Below are 18,145 nucleotides of genomic sequence, written 5' to 3'. Positions count from 1 at the left end.
TGTATAGGTTTTCTTGGACACCATGACCCAGAAAGCCTGAACTCTCATACCTGGCCTTCACCATTATCAAGGAAATGCTCTTGCACTTTTGTACCTGACTTACTTATTGTTGCATTCTGGCAGACATCCCCTGGCCCTCTGGCAAAAGTACCTGGATTTCATTAAAATCCAATCTCTCTTGATACCATCTCTGCTAGATATGAGAGGGGACTGCTACCCCTGGAGTTTTAGCTACTTGAGTAAGAATAGATTGGGGCTGGAATGTCCTAAATGCTCTGAAATCACCGTTCATAAGGCTTCTCTCCATGTCTGCTCACTTCCTTGTGCCTTTGGCTCCCTGTCTGCCCCAAGCGCATCCTCCCAGCACAGGAGCTCTGCCAAGTCTCCCATGGTTTCCTCAAGTTGGACATTGAGATGAGTCTTGCTTCATATTTCAGGTGCGACTTCCCTCCCGTGGTCCCAAGTTCTGGCCCCCGGGCCCCCTGCATGAGTGACGCTTCAGTCTGCCATGGACCCTGGCCCTGCCCTGGCCTGGCTCCTGTTCCTGAGCCTGCTGGCTGATTGTCTGAAAGCTGCTCAATCGCGAGACTTCACAGTGAAAGACATTGTCTACCTCCATCCTTCAAGTAAGACTCCGTTCTCTTTGCTGCAGAAGTGTCACTTTACTTTGAATAAGATGTGAGTTGGAAAATGGACAGGAAAAGTCAGCCTTCCATGCAGGGGAGACCTTGGCTGATTGAATTGGGGGGTGCAGATGCTCCCAAAGATGTTGTATGCTTTACCCTCACCTTTTTATAAGGCCTTTTTTATTTCAAGGCAGATTGTTAAGGCTTGTTTTCTCTGTTCCCAGCACAGTCGCTCTGATCCTGAACACCTTTCCCTTTAACTCGTGCCAGCTCTCAGTCAGTTATCAAAGTGAACCGGCATGTCCCAGGCAGAGGTATTCGTCAAAGATCAGTCCTTGAGAGGCAAGATAATCGCTGGTCTTCCTGTCTGTGCTTCTGATTCTCAGTTTCAGCGTGATTGGCCTCCCACAACTTCCTATTCTCTGTCCTTTTGGTTTCCTGTGTTTAAGAATCATCTAGGGAGTGCGTAATAACGTCGGTGCCCAGACCCCTTCCCTGGAGTGTCTGATTGCACATATCTGGGACTGTACCCATGAATTTTTGCTGAAAGCAAAAAACAAAACAAAACAGGTGCTTCTGTTACTGATGGTGTTCTAAGGATCACACTTCGGGAAACACAGCAGTTTTACTTCCTCTTTTGGTCTCCATCTCTGTATTTATCTTCTCTCTTTTATCTTTGTTTGAGTCATCTTCTGCATGGCCCCCGTGGTGGTGAGAGCCGGGTATGTTGGGTATATTTTGACCATTAGCATTTGCTCCGAGGTACGTTACTCTTTTGAAATGTTCTGTTCAGCAAACATTTTTTGAGTGTCTACTGTGTGTCAAGCGTTGTAATAGACGTGGGAGGTGTCAGGGCAAATAAAACAGAGTTCTTGCTTTTGAGGATCTTATAGTCCAAGTGGAGGCAGCCGCAGGGACTCCACATGGTTAGAGTATTTAATGTGTATGTGTTCTGGTTTAGATGAGAGGTGTTCCATGGAATGCATAGGGGCTTGGATCTTGGGTCAGTGGCTAGCTCAACTGCTTTGCAGCCTTCTGGGAAGGAGGGAGGGAAGGAAGGAAGGAAGGAAGGAATTCCCTAACTTTGTGAAGGTTAAATAAAGGAATGCATGCAAAGCACTTGGCAGAGTATGAGCCACAGTATATGCTCAATGAATGTTAGAGGCATCTTGTTAAGTGTTGAGTTCTACATTTCTAGAGTGGATGAAATAATACACACCCTGTTGCATTATTTTGTGAATGAGAAAGAATATCCATAAGATACTAGGCACATATATAATAGTCAATTGGATGTTCGTTGCTTAGGATGTTGTTGTAATTGGCTTAGATGGTAAACTTAGGTTGCTGAAATTATGTCCCTCTAATTTTTTAACTCCAAATATACATTTGGCAGGCAGCAAATAGTTCCTTCAGACTTACTGCTATTGTACACTCTCACCAGTAAAGGCTGGTGCCTACTGGTTAATTGTGTGGAAAGATTATCCGGCTCCTTGTTTTTGCGGGACTGTTGATTTTCGTAATCATGAAAAGAAGGTGCTTGGATACCTGCTGTGTTTTCTAGGATTGCATTTTGTTCTTTCCTCCAAAGAGCCATGCTTTTTTTATTAGACTTGGTGAACAAAAACCTAGATTTCAGTCTCAGTTGTGATTGCTAAAGCCTTCAGTTTCTATGGGATTCTTTGTCTGCTTCAGTGATAGACTCAATAGTCACTGGGCCGAAAAACAGGCCTCCGTTGAGGCTGTGATTGTCCACACAGGGTGGGGAGGAAAATCAAGGGGATTGGATTTAAGTGCACAAGAATAAAACAAACACACACACACCACTCCTGTGCCAGTGTTGTGGTGGGTCAGTGCCAGGGTTGAGTGGACCCCTATCTGAAAAGTCCATTTCAAAATGGGATCTCTGAAGAATGAGCTCTGCCAAGCCAGAGAAGCAATCACCCCTGCTCTCTAGAAGTTGGCAGGAAAGTTCCACTCATGTAGCCTGTGTTAATTAAATAAGGCCATGACCTGATTAAAAAGAATTCACCAAATAAAGGCACCTGAATGGCTCAGTTGGTTGAGTGGCCAGCTCTTGGTTTCGGCTCAGCTCTTGATCTCAGGATCATGAGATTGAGCCCCACACTGGGCTCTGCACTCAGCATGGAGTCTGTTTGAGATTCTCTCCCTCTGCCCCTCTCCCCCCACTCATGTTCTCTCTTTCTCTAAAATAAATACGTCTTAAGAAAAAAGAATTCCCCATATAGAAAGAATTGGTGGGGTTTTCTGATATGATCTTGAGCTATGGAGGCTAGAAGATGTCATTTCTAAGCTAGATTACACATAAATGATTCACCAGCAGCTCTGGGCTGAGTTCTCAGAGTCTCTGTAACTGGTCATTGGGAGTAAAAATTCTTGCTGGATTGAAGTTACTGTCAACAACAGTTCCTACTTCACATTTCTCTGCACTATTTCAGAAGTTTTTGGTGTTTGTTTGCTTGTTTTTACACTTTGATTTTTTAAAAGGTCATGTTCCTCTGCCCCTGAGCAGCACCCACTAGACCAGGTTTAGATGGAGTGATCTCTCTACAAATAAGCAGGTTTCTGTAGAACATAGACCATAAAAAATAGATGAGGGAAGAGTGGGATTATTTTGACTTTGAATTATTAATATAATCGCCTCACTTTGTAGATGGAGGCACAAACAACTTTCTTGGGGTTAGCGAGCAAGCCTGATTCCATTTATGTTAGATACCGCTCAGAACCTACCCAAGGAGAAATCAATGATGCCATAGATGTTGAGAAGACACACGAGTTTTCTACACCAGGCAAACAAACTCATTTCCCCTGGGCTGCGAACAGCCCTAAGAGATCATAAGTGTGGTGAGACTGAAACCCTGGTGAGGAGAGTTCAGCATCCCATGACTAATCTGCTGTGATCTCTGGTTCTCTAATTTTTCTGTTTTTTTGTTTGTTTGTTTTTAAAGATTTTATTTTTAAGTAATCCCTACACCCAATGTGGCGCTAGAACTCACAACCCTGAGATCAAGAATTGCATGCTCTACCAGCTAAGCCAGCGAGGCACCCCCTGGTTCCCTAATTTTTGAAGTTTCTAACCTTTGAAAAAAAATCAACTTTATGGCTTTCAAACTTGAGGCACTGTCCTCAATAACATTCTTTTCTATAATTTATATGCTTTTCTTTTCTTTTTCATCTGAAAAATGATGAATTTCCTTCCCACCCTATGATTAAAATACCAAAGACTAATAAAACCTTCAAAACAGGAGTTTGTGTTCAGAGAAATGGAGTGACTTATTTGGTTTCCAGACGTCAGACGAGATAGCAGAAGTTAACATCCTAAGTGGTTGCAACCTGTTCTTGGCCTCCATTTCTTTACTTATAATAGAAACCTTTCCTGAGAAACCCAGTTTTCCTCTGGTTGCATATTCTGAGTCTTTCCTTAATCACATGGAACAAAGAGCTATATCCCTGCAGGGGGCTTGCTTATGCCCAGATAGTGAGCCAATGAAGTTTCTTCATAATTCTCTACTACGTAAGTCTTAGGGGGTAAGGGCACTCTCTAGAAAGGTACCAGAAAATGCATTTCTGTCAGAAATATGTTCCTAGTATTCAAGTTATACTGACAATATTTTGTTGCTAGAACTCAGAAAGAAGTTCACTTTATTAAGTTTCTAGAAATGTTAGGTTTGCATCCAGTTTCCAAAACAATGGGAATTAGTTTGGCAAGAATAAAACAAGTTTGGATGCATTACGTAGCAGCATGCATTTTAAAACAAGATTCTCTTCTCACCACAGTTTTGATAACTGAAGGCCTTTGTCCAGGCAAAAGTTCCAAGAGGTGGAAACAAAGATGAAATCTCTTCCATCGCCTTACGAATGAATTATAGTTGGTTGAACCACGTCTGACCATGGGACTCTAATGGACAGATTATATTACAGGAAGTAACTGGGCACTTTGACGTTTCTTTTCTTCTTTACAATCACCTACTCTTGAGGGACCAAGGACTTATGCCCTGAAATACAGAATACTAAGCTTATTAACTCTGTGATCAAGAGCCAAATTAGATTCATTCACAGCTGAGGCCACAACGATTTGAAACTCTACTTGCCCTGTAATGCTTTGAAGTAACAAAGAAGAAAATAACACATCTCTTAGGAATCTTTTTCCTTCCTTTTAAAAAAAGGGCTTCTTTATCAGATGCAGTATCAATTAGCAAGTTACTGGAGACAGTTGCTCATCTGTAGACCTTAGTTTTGGTTAAATATTTCCAGAGGGAAGAATTTAACCATTTACTTGGTATTGTGCTATAATTAGCCACTTAAAACTGAGTCTGTTTGAAGAGACTTGTTACTGAAAAGAGTTTGATTATTCACGGATCAGTACTACCAACCAAGATGCAAATACAACTTCCTATAGGCAAATATTAGACAGTTGTGGTTGAGACTCACACAGATAGGAAGTAAAACTCTGAAAAGGAGATCATTTGGTTAATTGTCAGTGATATGTGCTGATAAACATGTTCAGAGATAAATGATATGAAACAAAGCTTCATTTTGCTACCATAGTGTTTTAGCCCATATTCCTGTTTAAATTTTGATATACTTTGGGTTAACTTCAGAGTCCAGGCCTCCTTGTGTAAGAAATAACAGTATTTAATTTAATGTATCACTAATCTTGCAAAAGATCATTTTGAAGGGTCTATTAAATAATCCAAATTTGGGAACACTACAACTTATTAGTTCGAGGTTCTCAGTAAGTTTATTCTTGTAGTGGCTGGATCATCAATCTTCATTCAGAGTTCTTAATTTATCTCTTTGATGGGAAAGTTTCCAGGATTAACTCATCCAACATTCCAGCGAAAAGTTTTACTGGCTGTAGTGACAGATAAAATTGGATGCTCTCGTGAATTAATCATACAGGCTGAAGTGGTACGGCTAGCTTGCAGTCATAAACCTTGGTGAATATGATAATTTTTTGAGAAATACTTTTCTGTGACAAATCATTTACATCCTTTTTTCCCCCAAAACTCTTACTTTGATAATTCTTCAAATTTTACAAGCTGTTTTAAAGTTCTTCTTTTAAACTGACTTACATATTACACGTGAAATTAGTGTTTTCATGTACCCAATAGGACAGTTGCCTAAAATATTTTGTATGGGTTTTCCTGTATTTGTCAAAATAAGCTAATTTGAGTGTCCATAAGAATATGGAGTGGCTTTAAAATTTAAGAACCTGTTTGTCAGGGCACCTGGGTGGCTCAGTCAGTTAAGCGTCTGCCTTCGGCTCAGGTCATGATCTCAGGGTCCTGGGATCGAGCCCCGCATCAGGCTCCCTGCTAAGCCAGAGAGTCTGCTTCTCCCTCTCCCTCTGCTCCTCTCTCCACTCATGTGCATGCGTGCTCTCTTTCTCTCAAATAAATAAATAAAATAAAAGAGCCTGTTTGTTTTAAATTCTTCAGGCATGTACTTATCTTAAGTAGAATCTTTAAATTCAAATGTAACCCACCTATCTAGACAGCAAGATGTGGAGATATAAACATTATTTGTGTGTAGTTTTACAAAATAGTTTACTTCTGTTTTGTTATAACTGTATGATGGGGAGAGTGTGTCTCCCCATAGAGAAATTTCCTCCTTGGGAAATGTGGCTCCGTCTAAGCTGCTTTCCGTTTTAAGGCAGTCCGTGCACGCATGATCATTATGAGTCACCAACTACTTGGAGGAACATAGTTGGCCTCTGAAAAGGTCCAGTTACTTGTCTTTTTTAGACAGTTTATGAGTTTGGATCATGTCAGCTTCTTGGCTAGTGTCAGTCAGCTCCATGACATGCTGCAAGCAAATACAAGCAAGGTGAAAATCAGTTAAAGCTGGCCCATAATTTGGCCTTAAGCTGATGCCTCCTCCTTCATTTATTTTTGATAACATACTTAATTGGTTCCATGTGGGCAAAGCAATTTACCCTGAGATGATTATCTCCACCAGTGGGATATGCAGGCTCAGCCATCTGCGAGGGAGAACAGTTGGTCCTGCAGATGAAGTGTTTGTCTGTAGTTTTCAAAGAGGCCAGGTAATTTTACAGATTAAAAAAAAAAAAAAATGCGCAAGTTCTGTTTATAAAAGGCAAAACTCTTAAGTTGATAAGCAGCATGTAAAAGCACATCAGTGAAACGGACAGAGACACCCTGGCGTTCCTGGCACCCTGACATTCTTTGGATGGGGGCTCGTCCTTAAATGCCCACCAGGCCCAGGGCACAGTCTAGAGCGTGACTCTCACCAGACACCTCTCTGCCTGAGCATAAATGAAGGCAAAGATACAAGTACCTGGAGGACAGTCTCTTCAGAAGGTAGGAAGGGGCAGTTCAGGGGTGGGGAGGGAGGGCTAGAAAGGGCTTCCTGGAATTGCACATCCCTAGGCTGGAGCTGGAGGCCTGGGGTGCCTCCACATCCACCATGTGCCCTCAGCATGCTGCCCGTGGGCGTTGGATACGGTCCTGAGACAGCCCTTAGGAGGCTCACCTCTGCGCAGCATAGATTTTAGTAAAGAAGACTCTTTTCTTAGGTGATCCTTACCATCTCTAAGGATTCTTTTTTTAAAGATTTTGTTTATTTGAGAGAGACAGAGAGAGAGAATGAGCGGCAGCAAGGGGCAGAGGGAGAGAGAGAGAGAGAGAGAGAAGCAGACTCCCTGCTGATCAGAAAGCCCGATGCGGGGCTCGAGCCCAGGACCCTGGGATCATGACCTGAGCCGAAAGCAGATGCTTAACCAACTGAGCCACCCCGGCACTGTGTCCATCTCTAGCAATTCTTAACCCTGTCAAGTCAACCAGATAAAAGTATCAGATTGAGCCAGAGATATGGCTACTTTTATAGTTCCAAAATGGTCAAACATAAGGAGATTTTTAAGGATTCAACCTAATATTTATATTTACATATTGACATGTCTATATAAGTTGAAATGTAAGAATCATTGGAAATCTAGAGCGCCTGTTTTTAATTGAAATTTTTATTGGGATCATTGTACATTTATAAGCAGTTATAAGAAGTAACACAAGGAGATCCCATGTTCACTTCACTCACTTTCCGCCCATGGTAACATTTTTAAAAACTATAGAATAAAATCACAACCAGGTTATTAACATTGGTATAATCAATCCACCTGCCTTATTCAGATTTCCCCAATTGTATTTGTGCTCATTTGCATGTGTGTGTATTTAGTTCTACACAGTTTTCTCACATGTGTAAGTTTGTATAGTCATCACCAAGTCAAGACACTACACAGTTTCAGTAGCACAAGAATTCCTATTGGCCTCCCCCCCTCCAGTTTCCTCTCACCCTGCCCCCAACCACTGCCATCCCTAACCCCTGGCAACCACTAATCTTCCCTCCATTTCCAAAATGTTGTCATTTTTAAAATGTTATGTAAATGGAATCATACAGCATATAACCTTTGGGGATTTTTTTTCACTTCGCATAATTCCCTGGAAATTCATCCAAGTTGTTGGATGTATTAATAGTTCACTTTTATTGCTAGTATTCCATAAAATGGAGGTACCACTGTGTGTTTAACCATTCATTCATTGAAGAACATCTGAATTGTTTCCAGTTTTCAGCTATTACAGTTGAAGTCACTGTGAACGTTGGCATACAGGTTTTTGTGTGAATATTAGTTTTCATTTGTCAGAGATAAATGCCCAAGAGTGCAATTGCTGAGTCATGGTAGTTACATGTTTAGTTTTTTAAGAAACTGCCAGGCAGGCTGTTTTGAGAATCCTTTTTAAAAAATGAAAATGTCTAACTTCAGGATTCTGTGCTCAGTTTAAAAAAAATTAATCATTTTTCTTGATCCTTTTTCTAGCCACACCATATCCTGGTGGATTTAAGTGTTTCACCTGTGAAAAGGCAGCAGACAATTATGAGTGCAACCGATGGGCTCCAGACATCTACTGTCCTCGAGGTAAACTCTCAGTAGACAGATTGGGGTGCCCAGAGCTGCCCATGAGTGAACAGCCTTGTTGACTTTGATGCATAGAGGTGTCAAATGATGCTTGCAATCTCAACCACTTCTCTTGTCTAAGGCTATGAGTAGATCTTTTATCATCAACTTATCATCAAAGGCTTTTAGAGACATAAACTAATCGTTAGGATTGCCCCCTTTCTCATGAAGCATCATTGGAGCACCAAAAGAGGTAAGTGATCCTTCCCACCCCCAGGCCCAGCCAAATGCAGGACAAGAAGAGAACAACCAGCCTGTTAGCCACTCTTTGAAGCATTAGTCATTGTACTGTAACTTCTTTTATGTGAAGTATGAATTGATGTTCATATAAAGATCCCATTTATTACATATCTTGCCAGAGGCTTCTATCCTGAGAGTGTATGAAAGCTAGAATTCTAAAAGCCATCATTGCACACACACACACACACACAAAACCTGAGCTTTTTAAACTATTAAGTTCTTTTTGAAGGATGAGATGGATGCCCAATTGAAGCATGAAATTTTGACCTAGAGGTCCATTTCAAAATGATGTAGAGGCTTCACATTCACATTCATATCTCTTTTATCCTCTTGAATAAAAAAGATAGTTATATTTGGCTATAGAGTCATTATTAATTGGCTTTTAATTTTGGAGGACAGTCCATCTGATGGGGAGATGATGAGGACAGAGCATTTTACTGACAAATGGGTAGTTAGATGTGTTTCGCTGATGGTTTAATCCAGTTATTAAAATGACTGAGTACACCTAAACCAAACCTATTATTTTTTAACATGATGCCGGGGCTCTTACACTCACCCTCGTGAAAGGCACTCTGTCTCCCATGGAGGACTGGACACAGGGAGGTGGGAAGTGAAATTAAGAGACAGCTGTCAGCTGCCTAAGCCAGTGCTGTTTAACCCATCCACTTCCACTTAGGCTGCCCAGTAGAAACACCTGTGGATCTCTTCAAAATTGCTGGAACCTATGTCCTCCCTAGGCCAGTGGTCCTCAAACTCTAGCATGATCAGCATTCCCTGGAGGGCTTATTAAAACATAGATTTCTGCCCCCACTCTCGCCCCATTCCTGATTCAGTGAGTCTGTGATGGGGTCTGAGAATTTGCATTTCTAAGGAATTCCCAGGTGATACAGATGCTGCTGGTCTGGAGACCACGTGATAAGAAATGCAACTCTACAGAACTTGAACCAGCATCTCTGAGATCAGGGCCCTGCACTGGTGGATTTAAATATCACAGGTGATTCTAATGAACAGTCAGGGGCCAGAACCACTGGGAGCTCCTCTCCCCACTAATAGTAAGTGAAACGTACTGTTGTCATTTCCAACAAATTTCCTCTTGTTTACTTTTAGGTAGAGATGTTAATGGGGTGCCAAATGACCATAGGGAGGAGAAAAACATGGAGATGCTGAAGATTGGCTTAATCACAAGCTAGATATCCCACCATCCTGGTAAATCAAAGATAAGTCCTGTCTGCAGGGCCTTCTGCAATCACACGCTTATTTTGGACTAAGCCAGTGTTTTTCTAACATTACCCCTACAGAATGAACATTTGGATAGGTTGCTCATGGACTTGGTTGAACCACTGCTTCTCAAACTTGGTGGCCTATTGAAATCACAGGGGAAGATTTTAAAACACTGAGGCCTGGGTCTATTCTCAGGGATTCAAATGGGGTGTGGCTGAGCATAAGGCTTTCTGAAATCTCCCAGGGTCATTCTACTAGGCAGCAAAATTTGAGACCCATTGTAAACAGTGACTCTGGATAAAACCATGATGGTTGGTTTGTGTAGCCAATAACCTTTGGGATGGTTTCAGCAGGGACAAAGGTGGCAGGTTAGCTTTTGAAACAGTTGCCACAAGTCGGATGTACTGCAGAGGACACGTGGCAATGCTTTTCTGGGCACTGCTCTAGCAGAGAGGATGCAGAGGACAAGGAGGGATTGTGAACTGGTGCGCTCAGGCTTTGGGCCAGATTTCACAGAGGCCCAGCCCAAGTCCGATGGTGGGCAAGTATATCCCTGTCACAAAGGAAAAACAGGTGACCGGTAGCATTTTGCTTGAATTCCTCTCAGGAAGGGAGAACAATCCCTTCTGGTGCTTCCTTCAAAGGTCAAAATCTGTCCTTCCAAAGTACAGCTATCTGAAAGAATCACAGTGTTCACACAATTCCTCTTTTTCCCTTCTTTCCTCCCACTTTTATCTTTTTGTCCTTAAATTTATAAGGATAAATGGAAAGTGATGCCCTGAGGTTCATGACACAGAACCACCATGCCAGGCTTTTCAGGGGATTATACAGCGAAAGATAGGAATCTGGTTTCTTCTTTCCGGGAGCACCCAGTTAGCTGGGGAGATCAGATCTGAACGTATCAAATGTCAAATATATCAGGACAAAAGCGCCAAATGAAGCATGGCGTTCCGTGCTGTGGGAGCTTATGGGAACAATTGCTGTTTGGGGGCTGAGGTGGCTAGGGATGGCATTGTGGACCCGGAAGAGGCAACAGCTCAGAAGTGGGCGGCGGAAGTAGAATGTCGAGGAGGGCGTGGCTTCGGGGAAGTCACTCAGAGCAAAGGTTTGGAGACGGGATTCCCAGGTGTGCTCACTGGACGGGGAGAGACCCAAACTGGGCGTAGCAACTAGTTCATGTCGGAGAATAGCGGGAACAAAGAAACGTAGCTTGATTTTTTTTGTGGGGGCCTTGAACCTGTCAGGGAAGGAGTGGAGACTAAAGCTGTAACCTGAGAAGAGATGGAGCCACACTTAGCTTCCTTCTTGACCAACCCCACTTCCCAGGGGCCATCCATCTTTCCCCCTGGGTTTTCTCCAGATTTTTCTCACAATGAAAATAGCGTCATAATTCTTAGATTAAAATCTGAGTTGTATCTAACTACTGAAAACTACTGACTAACCCTAAATTTATTTTTTTTTCTGTTGATGATTAGTTTGAAGCAGCAATAGGACTACCAACAGGCTTAGTAAGGGAAGCTCAGTAGATGCTATGGAAAAACATCCTGGCTTTCTGTGATATTCTTAGGTTTTTGTTTTGTAACATGTTTAGGTTTTAATTAGCACATGATGTGAAAATAACTTGTTGAAAGTGAAAAAAACCATTTCTTGTAAGTATTTAATCTTATCTCTATGGAATAAGCCCACATTCCAGATTGCTTCGGGGATCACCTGGGTTTCAAGAATTTTTGAAAACTGAACTCGGTCAAACGGAGATACACAGAGACTATTGTATTTTAGCAGCTGAGGTAAGCTTGCTTACAGACTTGTCGTGAATCATTATTTGGCAAAATAAGCATCCAGAAAGCCTGGTCCTAACTAGAATCCCTCTGTCGGGCAAGGGTGGCATCAGCCAGCCTCCTCTAGCTCACTCAGGTTCCTATCACTCTTACCTTGGAAATGTGTGTTATGTAAGTATTTTCTTCTCTGTCACTTTGTTATTGCCTCTGGCACTTACAGATTCCTGCTACCATACAGGAGAATTTAAGAGCCTTCCATGGCTGGCTCTCATTGCTTCACTTGGCTGGCTTCTCTTTAGTCTTTGGTCTCTGAGCACTTACTGGACAATAACTAGAGTCAGAAAGGATCTTGAAATCATATTACATGAGGGACCAGTTAAAGGAACTGGTGAAAGAAAACAAGAGGTAAGAGTATGCATTTAGATCCAAAGGTTTTGCCTGTGTGCAAGCTTAAAAACCTTGAGAGAGGGGCTGTCTCAATGTTCATTAAGAGTCTGTGGGATTAAATGTCAAGTCAAAAACATTACAATTTTCAAAAAGGCTCATTCTGTGGAGGATGCCTAAGCAGCCAAGGCTTTTATGTTTCTTCTTGATTATGAAGTGCAGATGCCTCCCTTGAAGGCAAAATCTTCCACTTGAAATTACTGCCGATGCAAAATCAGACCAGGAGAAATCTTGAGATAGAGGGATACGTATCCTTTAGGCACCAGCTTCTGTGCTGCTCACAGTTTTTCTGTGCAAGTAAAGAAAAAGCTGGGCATGACACTGGGTGACTCTTTTTACATCTGTTAATATAACTGTGGTCCCCCGCATAACTGAAGACAAGCCCCATGGTTACAAATTTTCAGGAAAGACCTTTTTATTGTTGACTTCTTTCAGTTGGAGCCCAGGCTGAGACACATAGCCTTTCTGTTTTACTTTACCTTCGGTGGATTCTTTTTTTCTCTTTTAGGCAATGTTAGGCTATAGCCCTTCAAGGTTTCTACCATTCTATAGGGGTATCTATTCTAGCTCTAAACCCTGTGAAGACCCCAGGCTTCACATCTTCTTATAGTCCATCTATGAACACCTCCCAGCCTCCACCTCCATCCTGGGTAGGGAACTCAGAACCTACGGTGGCCCGTAGAATTTCCCTTACATTCAGGAGAGTTCATTTGTATATCAACAGAGGGTATTGGCTATATGTTATCTGACACTCCTGGCTTCTATGTAATAAAGTGGTGTTTAGGTGATCTATCTTGTCATATTGCTAAATGTTTTTAAAGTAAAAATTTTAAAATTAACGTGTAACATCCATGCCAGAAAGTGAATAGATCATAGGTGCTGAGCTCATTGAAATTTCACAAGTGAACAGGCTGTGTGTCTGTCACCCATGTTAAGTAACAGAACTTCAGAAGGCCACTAGGGTCCCCCAGTCATTACACCCCTCTCCCAGAGGTAACACAATTATGACTACTATCATTGAGCTATATATAAATGGAATCACAGAATGTATTCCTTTCTTTCCCACATTTTCTATGTGAGAGTCATCCTTGTTTTTATGAGCCACAGAGTTATTCTCATAGGTGTATATATACTAAAATTCATCCATTCCACTCTTGATGGTTTTTGAATGTCGTGAGCATTCTTGTACATGTGTTTTGGTACGTGTATGTATGAATTTCTGCTAGGTCTCTTCCGGGTTGGGGGGTGTTGCTGGGCATGTGGTATGCCTGCTTTGGCCTTACCAGATACTACCTAGCAGTTTTCCAGAATGACTGGACCAAGGTATGCTCTCCCCGGCAGTGCCTGAGAGTACCAGTTCCTGCACAGCCTTGCCAACGCTTAGTGTTGACAGAAACAATAGAGGCTAGAAGTTAATGGCATGACATTTTTAAGGCACTGAAAGTAAATAACCACCGTCCTAGAATTCTGTACTCAGGCTGCCAGCCTTACTTTTCTGCATTTCCCTTCTCTCCCGGCTACCCCGCTTCTTCTGAATTCCCGTTTGTGCCTCCCAAATCCCTTGAGAGTGACCAAGGCTCTGCTCAGCTTCTCTGTCCCTCAGCAGGGCTCTGGGCTTGGCTTCTCCGCCTCCACGTGTACAACTTCGGAGTCCGCAAGTGCCTTGAGGGCAGAACAGGTATAGAATGTCAGGCTCAACTCAACGTGTCATTCGTTCCGCTGGTATCTCACTCTTCAAATCCTGTCTGCCTTGGTAACTCATCTGTGCTTCCACACAGATTTGTGTTGTTTTAATTTTATCTGGCTATTTTAATTTTATTCTATTGTTTCTTGGTAAGAAGGTACAAGCTAGTTCATTTCAGCTAGCATTGTAATTCCCAGATTTATTCTTTAATTAGAACTTTTCCAGTAGTTTTTAACTCAAGTTCTATCAGCCTAAACAAGATGGGTTTTCTTTTGACACCCTGAAATCATCTAACCTACTTCAATTCACAGTGGTTTTGCCCAAGTATTTTCTATTAACATATGCCTCAGATAGGAAGCATCTCTTTGATGCTTTTGTCTTTCCACTTTTAACTACTGTTCATGGTAAGGTCCTGTTTATCCTCACTACTTTGACATACCTTCCCAACCATCTTTTTGGCCTTTGTCTGGTAATAAGCACATAGCTTTCTGAGTTTCATTGATTTGCTTTAAAACAGAGTTTCCTCAACTTAACATGTTGCCTGTCCTTAGGAGGTATGGATGATGATGATTATTTTTTTTAAGACAAGACAAAAACAAAAACCAGGAAAGTATCTGTTTGGCAGTTTCTTCAGGAGGTACCAACTATAGGGTAAAGGAGGACAATTATGACTCCATCAGATTGATAAGTATTCATTTATTTTTAATTTCTGCCTTGAAGAATTTTTTACTTGGGGCAAGAAAAGAAAAGAGTGTCTGGGGTGCCTGGGTGGCTCAGTCATTAAGCGTCTGCCTTCAGCTCAGGTCATGATCCCAGGGTCCTGGGATGGAGCCCCACATCGGCCTCCTTGCTCTGCAGGGAGCCCACTTCTCCCTCTCCTCCCCACTTGTACTCTCTCACTGTCTCTCCTTCTCTCTCTCTCAAATAAATAAATAAAATCTTAAAAAAAAAAAAAAAAGAAAAGAAAAAAGTGTCTTTTAGGGGTCTGTGGAGAGTAATTGATAGGATCAGGAAAGTCAAGAGATTAATCAGATGCCTGGATACCAGAAACCATGTGATAATTCCTAATTGGAATACACTTTAAATAATTGAGCTTATCTGCAACTCAGTTTGTAGCTCATTCTTCTCATAAGTCTATTTTCTTTTATCTTGGATTCTTTTTTCTTTCACTTTCCATTTTACTGAACTTATAATTGAGGTGTGACATACACAGAATAGTGAACAGCACGATGAATTTTCACAAATTGAACATATAATGGAAGCAGCACCCTGATTAAGAAATCAATTTTTTTTGACAGCCCAGAGGCTTCTTACATGGCTGTTTTTGGTTACTATCTCTACCACCAAGGATCCTGTAATAGGCTCAAATGTGTCCCCCCAAAATTCACATGTGAAGTCCTAACCCCCAGTACTTCTGAATGTGATTATATTTGAAGATAAGGTCCTTAAAGTGGTAATTCAGGTTCACTTATGAAAAGGAGATTAGGACATAGACACACATAGAGGAAAGACCATGTAAAGATACGGGGAGAAGTTGCCCATCTGTGAGACAAGGAGAGAGGCTTCAGAAGAATTCAACCCTGCTGACACCTTGAACTTGGACTTTCAGCCTCCAGAATTGTGAAAAAATAAATTTCTGCTCTTTAAGCCACCTAATCTAAGTTACTTTGTTGTGCAATTTATCTAGAATCTATAATTACCCTGAATCTAAAACCAGACTAAGTACCAAAAACAATTAACAACAACAAAAACCTGCAGTCTAATATTCCTTATGAATATAGTCACAAACATCTTTAATATAATATTAAACAAATAGAATTTAGCAATATTTAAAAATAAGCCTGACCAAGTGGCTATATATTTCAGGGATGCAGGGCTGGTTCAATATTTGAAAATCAATCAGTATAATCCACTATATTAACAGGCTAAAGACAATAAAATCACGTGTTAATATCAACTGAGGCAGAAAAAGCATTTCACAAAATTCAGCACCATTCATGATCAAAAACTTTCAGAAAAACATCATGCAAGAAACTTCCTCAACTTGATAAAGAATATTTATTTTAAAAAACCTAGCAAACATTATACTTACTAGTGAAAGACAAAATACTTTCCTGGTAAGATCAAGATCTAGGCAAGGATGTCACTTTCACCATTCTTATCCAACTTCATGCGAAAGTTCTACCCAGTGCAATAAAGCAAGGAAATAAAAGGCATACAGATCGGAAAGGAAGAAATAAAACTGTCCCATGTCACAGATGACACGATTTTCTAAGTAGAAAATCCCAACAAATCTACACAAAACTCCTAGAACTAATAAGTTCAGCAAGGTCACAAGATAGTAAGATTAACATACAAAATTCAAATGTACTTATATATACTATCAATTAACATGTGACCATTGAATTTAAAAATATAATACCATTTACAATTGTTCAAAAAATTAAATACTTCAAGGTAAATCTAATAAAACATATACAAGACTTGTATGCTAAAATCATAAATGCTAATGAAAGAATTCAGAGAAAATTTAAGTAAATGGAGACTTCCATGTTCATGAATTGAAAACTCAACATAGTAAAAATGTCAATTCTCCAAATTTATATGCAGGTTTTACACAATTCCTATCAAAATTCTAGCAAAATTTCTTGTAGTTATAGACAAGATTATTATACAATTTATATGGAAAGGTAAGAAACTAGAATAGCTGGGTGGCTGGGTGATAGACATTGGGGAGGGTATGTGCTACGGTGAGCACCGTGAATTGTGTAAGACTGTTGAATCACAGACCTGTACCTCTGAAACAAATAATACATTATATGTTAACAAAAAAAAAAAAAAAGATAGCAGAAGGGGAAGAATGGAGGGGGGGAAATTGGAGAAATCGGAGGGGGAGACGAACCATGAGAGACTATGGACTCTGAGAAACAAACTGAGGGTTCTAGAGGGGAGGGGGGTGGGGGGATGGGTTAGCCTGGTGGGTATTAAAGAGGGCACGTACTGAATGGAGTACTGGGTGTTATACACAAACAATGAATCATGGAACACTACATCAAAAACTAATGATGTAATGTATGGTAATTAACATAACATAATGAAAAATATTAATAAAAAAAACTAGAATAGCTGAAATAATTTTGAAAAAGGAATAAAGTGGGAGGAACCAATCTACCCTCTTTCAAGATTTCTCATATGGTTACAGTATTCAAGACAGTGATACTGTCAGAGGGATAGACCATAGATCAATAGAACATAATAGAGATCTCAGAAAAAGACTCTCAAAAATATGTCCAACTTATTTTTGACAAGGATGCAAAATCCAATTTACTAGAGGAAAGAGTCTTTTCAACAAATGTGCTGGAGCATTTGGACATCCATGGGTAAAAAATGAACCTCAACCTAAGTATTACACCTTTTACAAAAGTTAATTCAAAATTAATCATAGACTTAAATGCCAAATATAAAACTGTATAACATTTAGGAAAAAAACAGAGGAGAAAATCTTTGAAATCTATGGGTAGGCAAAGAGCTCTTAGACTTGATAAAAAAAAAAGCATGATCTGTAAAAGGAAAAAATGATAAATTGGACTTTATCAAAATTAAAAACTTCTGTTCTACATAAGACCCTGTAAAGAGGATGAAAAGACAAACAACAAACTGACATAAAATATTTGCTAATCAAATATCTGACAAAAGACTAGTATCTAAAATATATAAAGAATTCTCAAAACACAATAGTAAAAAACAAAATAATTAAGAAAAGAACAAATTCTGCTGCAAAACCATAAAAAAATGGGACACAGAGAAAAAAAAAAAGAAAAGGACAAAAAACATGAATAGATATTTCACCAAGAAAGATAAATAGATGGCAAATAAGCACATGTTCAACATCATTAGCCATTAGGAAAATGCAAATTAGAAACATGATATATCACTATACATCTATCAGAATGGCTAAAATTAAAAAAAAAAAAGCAACACCATCAAATACCAGTAATAATTAAGAGAAACTAGATCATGTATATATTGTTGGTGGGAGTATAAAATGGCACAGCTACTCTTGAAAACAGTATGGCAGTTCCTTAAACAATTAAACAGGCATTACCGTATACCTAGTAATTCCACCTCTGAGCATTTATCCCAGAGAAATGCAAACCTATGT

The 18,145-nt window shown here is 40.3% G+C and overlaps 1 protein-coding gene across 3 annotated transcripts in view; it reads left to right on the top strand.

Moving 5' to 3' along the window:
- The window catches only part of LYPD6 (LY6/PLAUR domain containing 6), a 119,951-nt gene that overhangs the window by 91,108 nt on the left and 10,698 nt on the right, over positions 1-18,145 (top strand). For all 3 annotated transcript variants that reach the window (XM_006735115.3, XM_031030018.2, XM_081814465.1), the window contains 2 exons: positions 438-626; positions 8,479-8,577. In XM_006735115.3, the coding sequence (XP_006735178.1) occupies positions 509-626; positions 8,479-8,577 (217 nt within the window). In that variant the 5' untranslated portion in view covers positions 438-508. The remainder of the gene's footprint in view (positions 1-437; positions 627-8,478; positions 8,578-18,145) is intronic.

The sequence above is a fragment of the Leptonychotes weddellii genome, chromosome 3, assembly GCF_054177405.1.
Source record: "Leptonychotes weddellii isolate Sample4059 chromosome 3, ASM5417740v2, whole genome shotgun sequence".
Lineage (NCBI taxonomy): Eukaryota > Metazoa > Chordata > Mammalia > Carnivora > Phocidae > Leptonychotes > Leptonychotes weddellii.
Note: the sequence above shows the minus strand (reverse complement) of the source record. Positions and strands in the feature narration are given on the sequence as shown.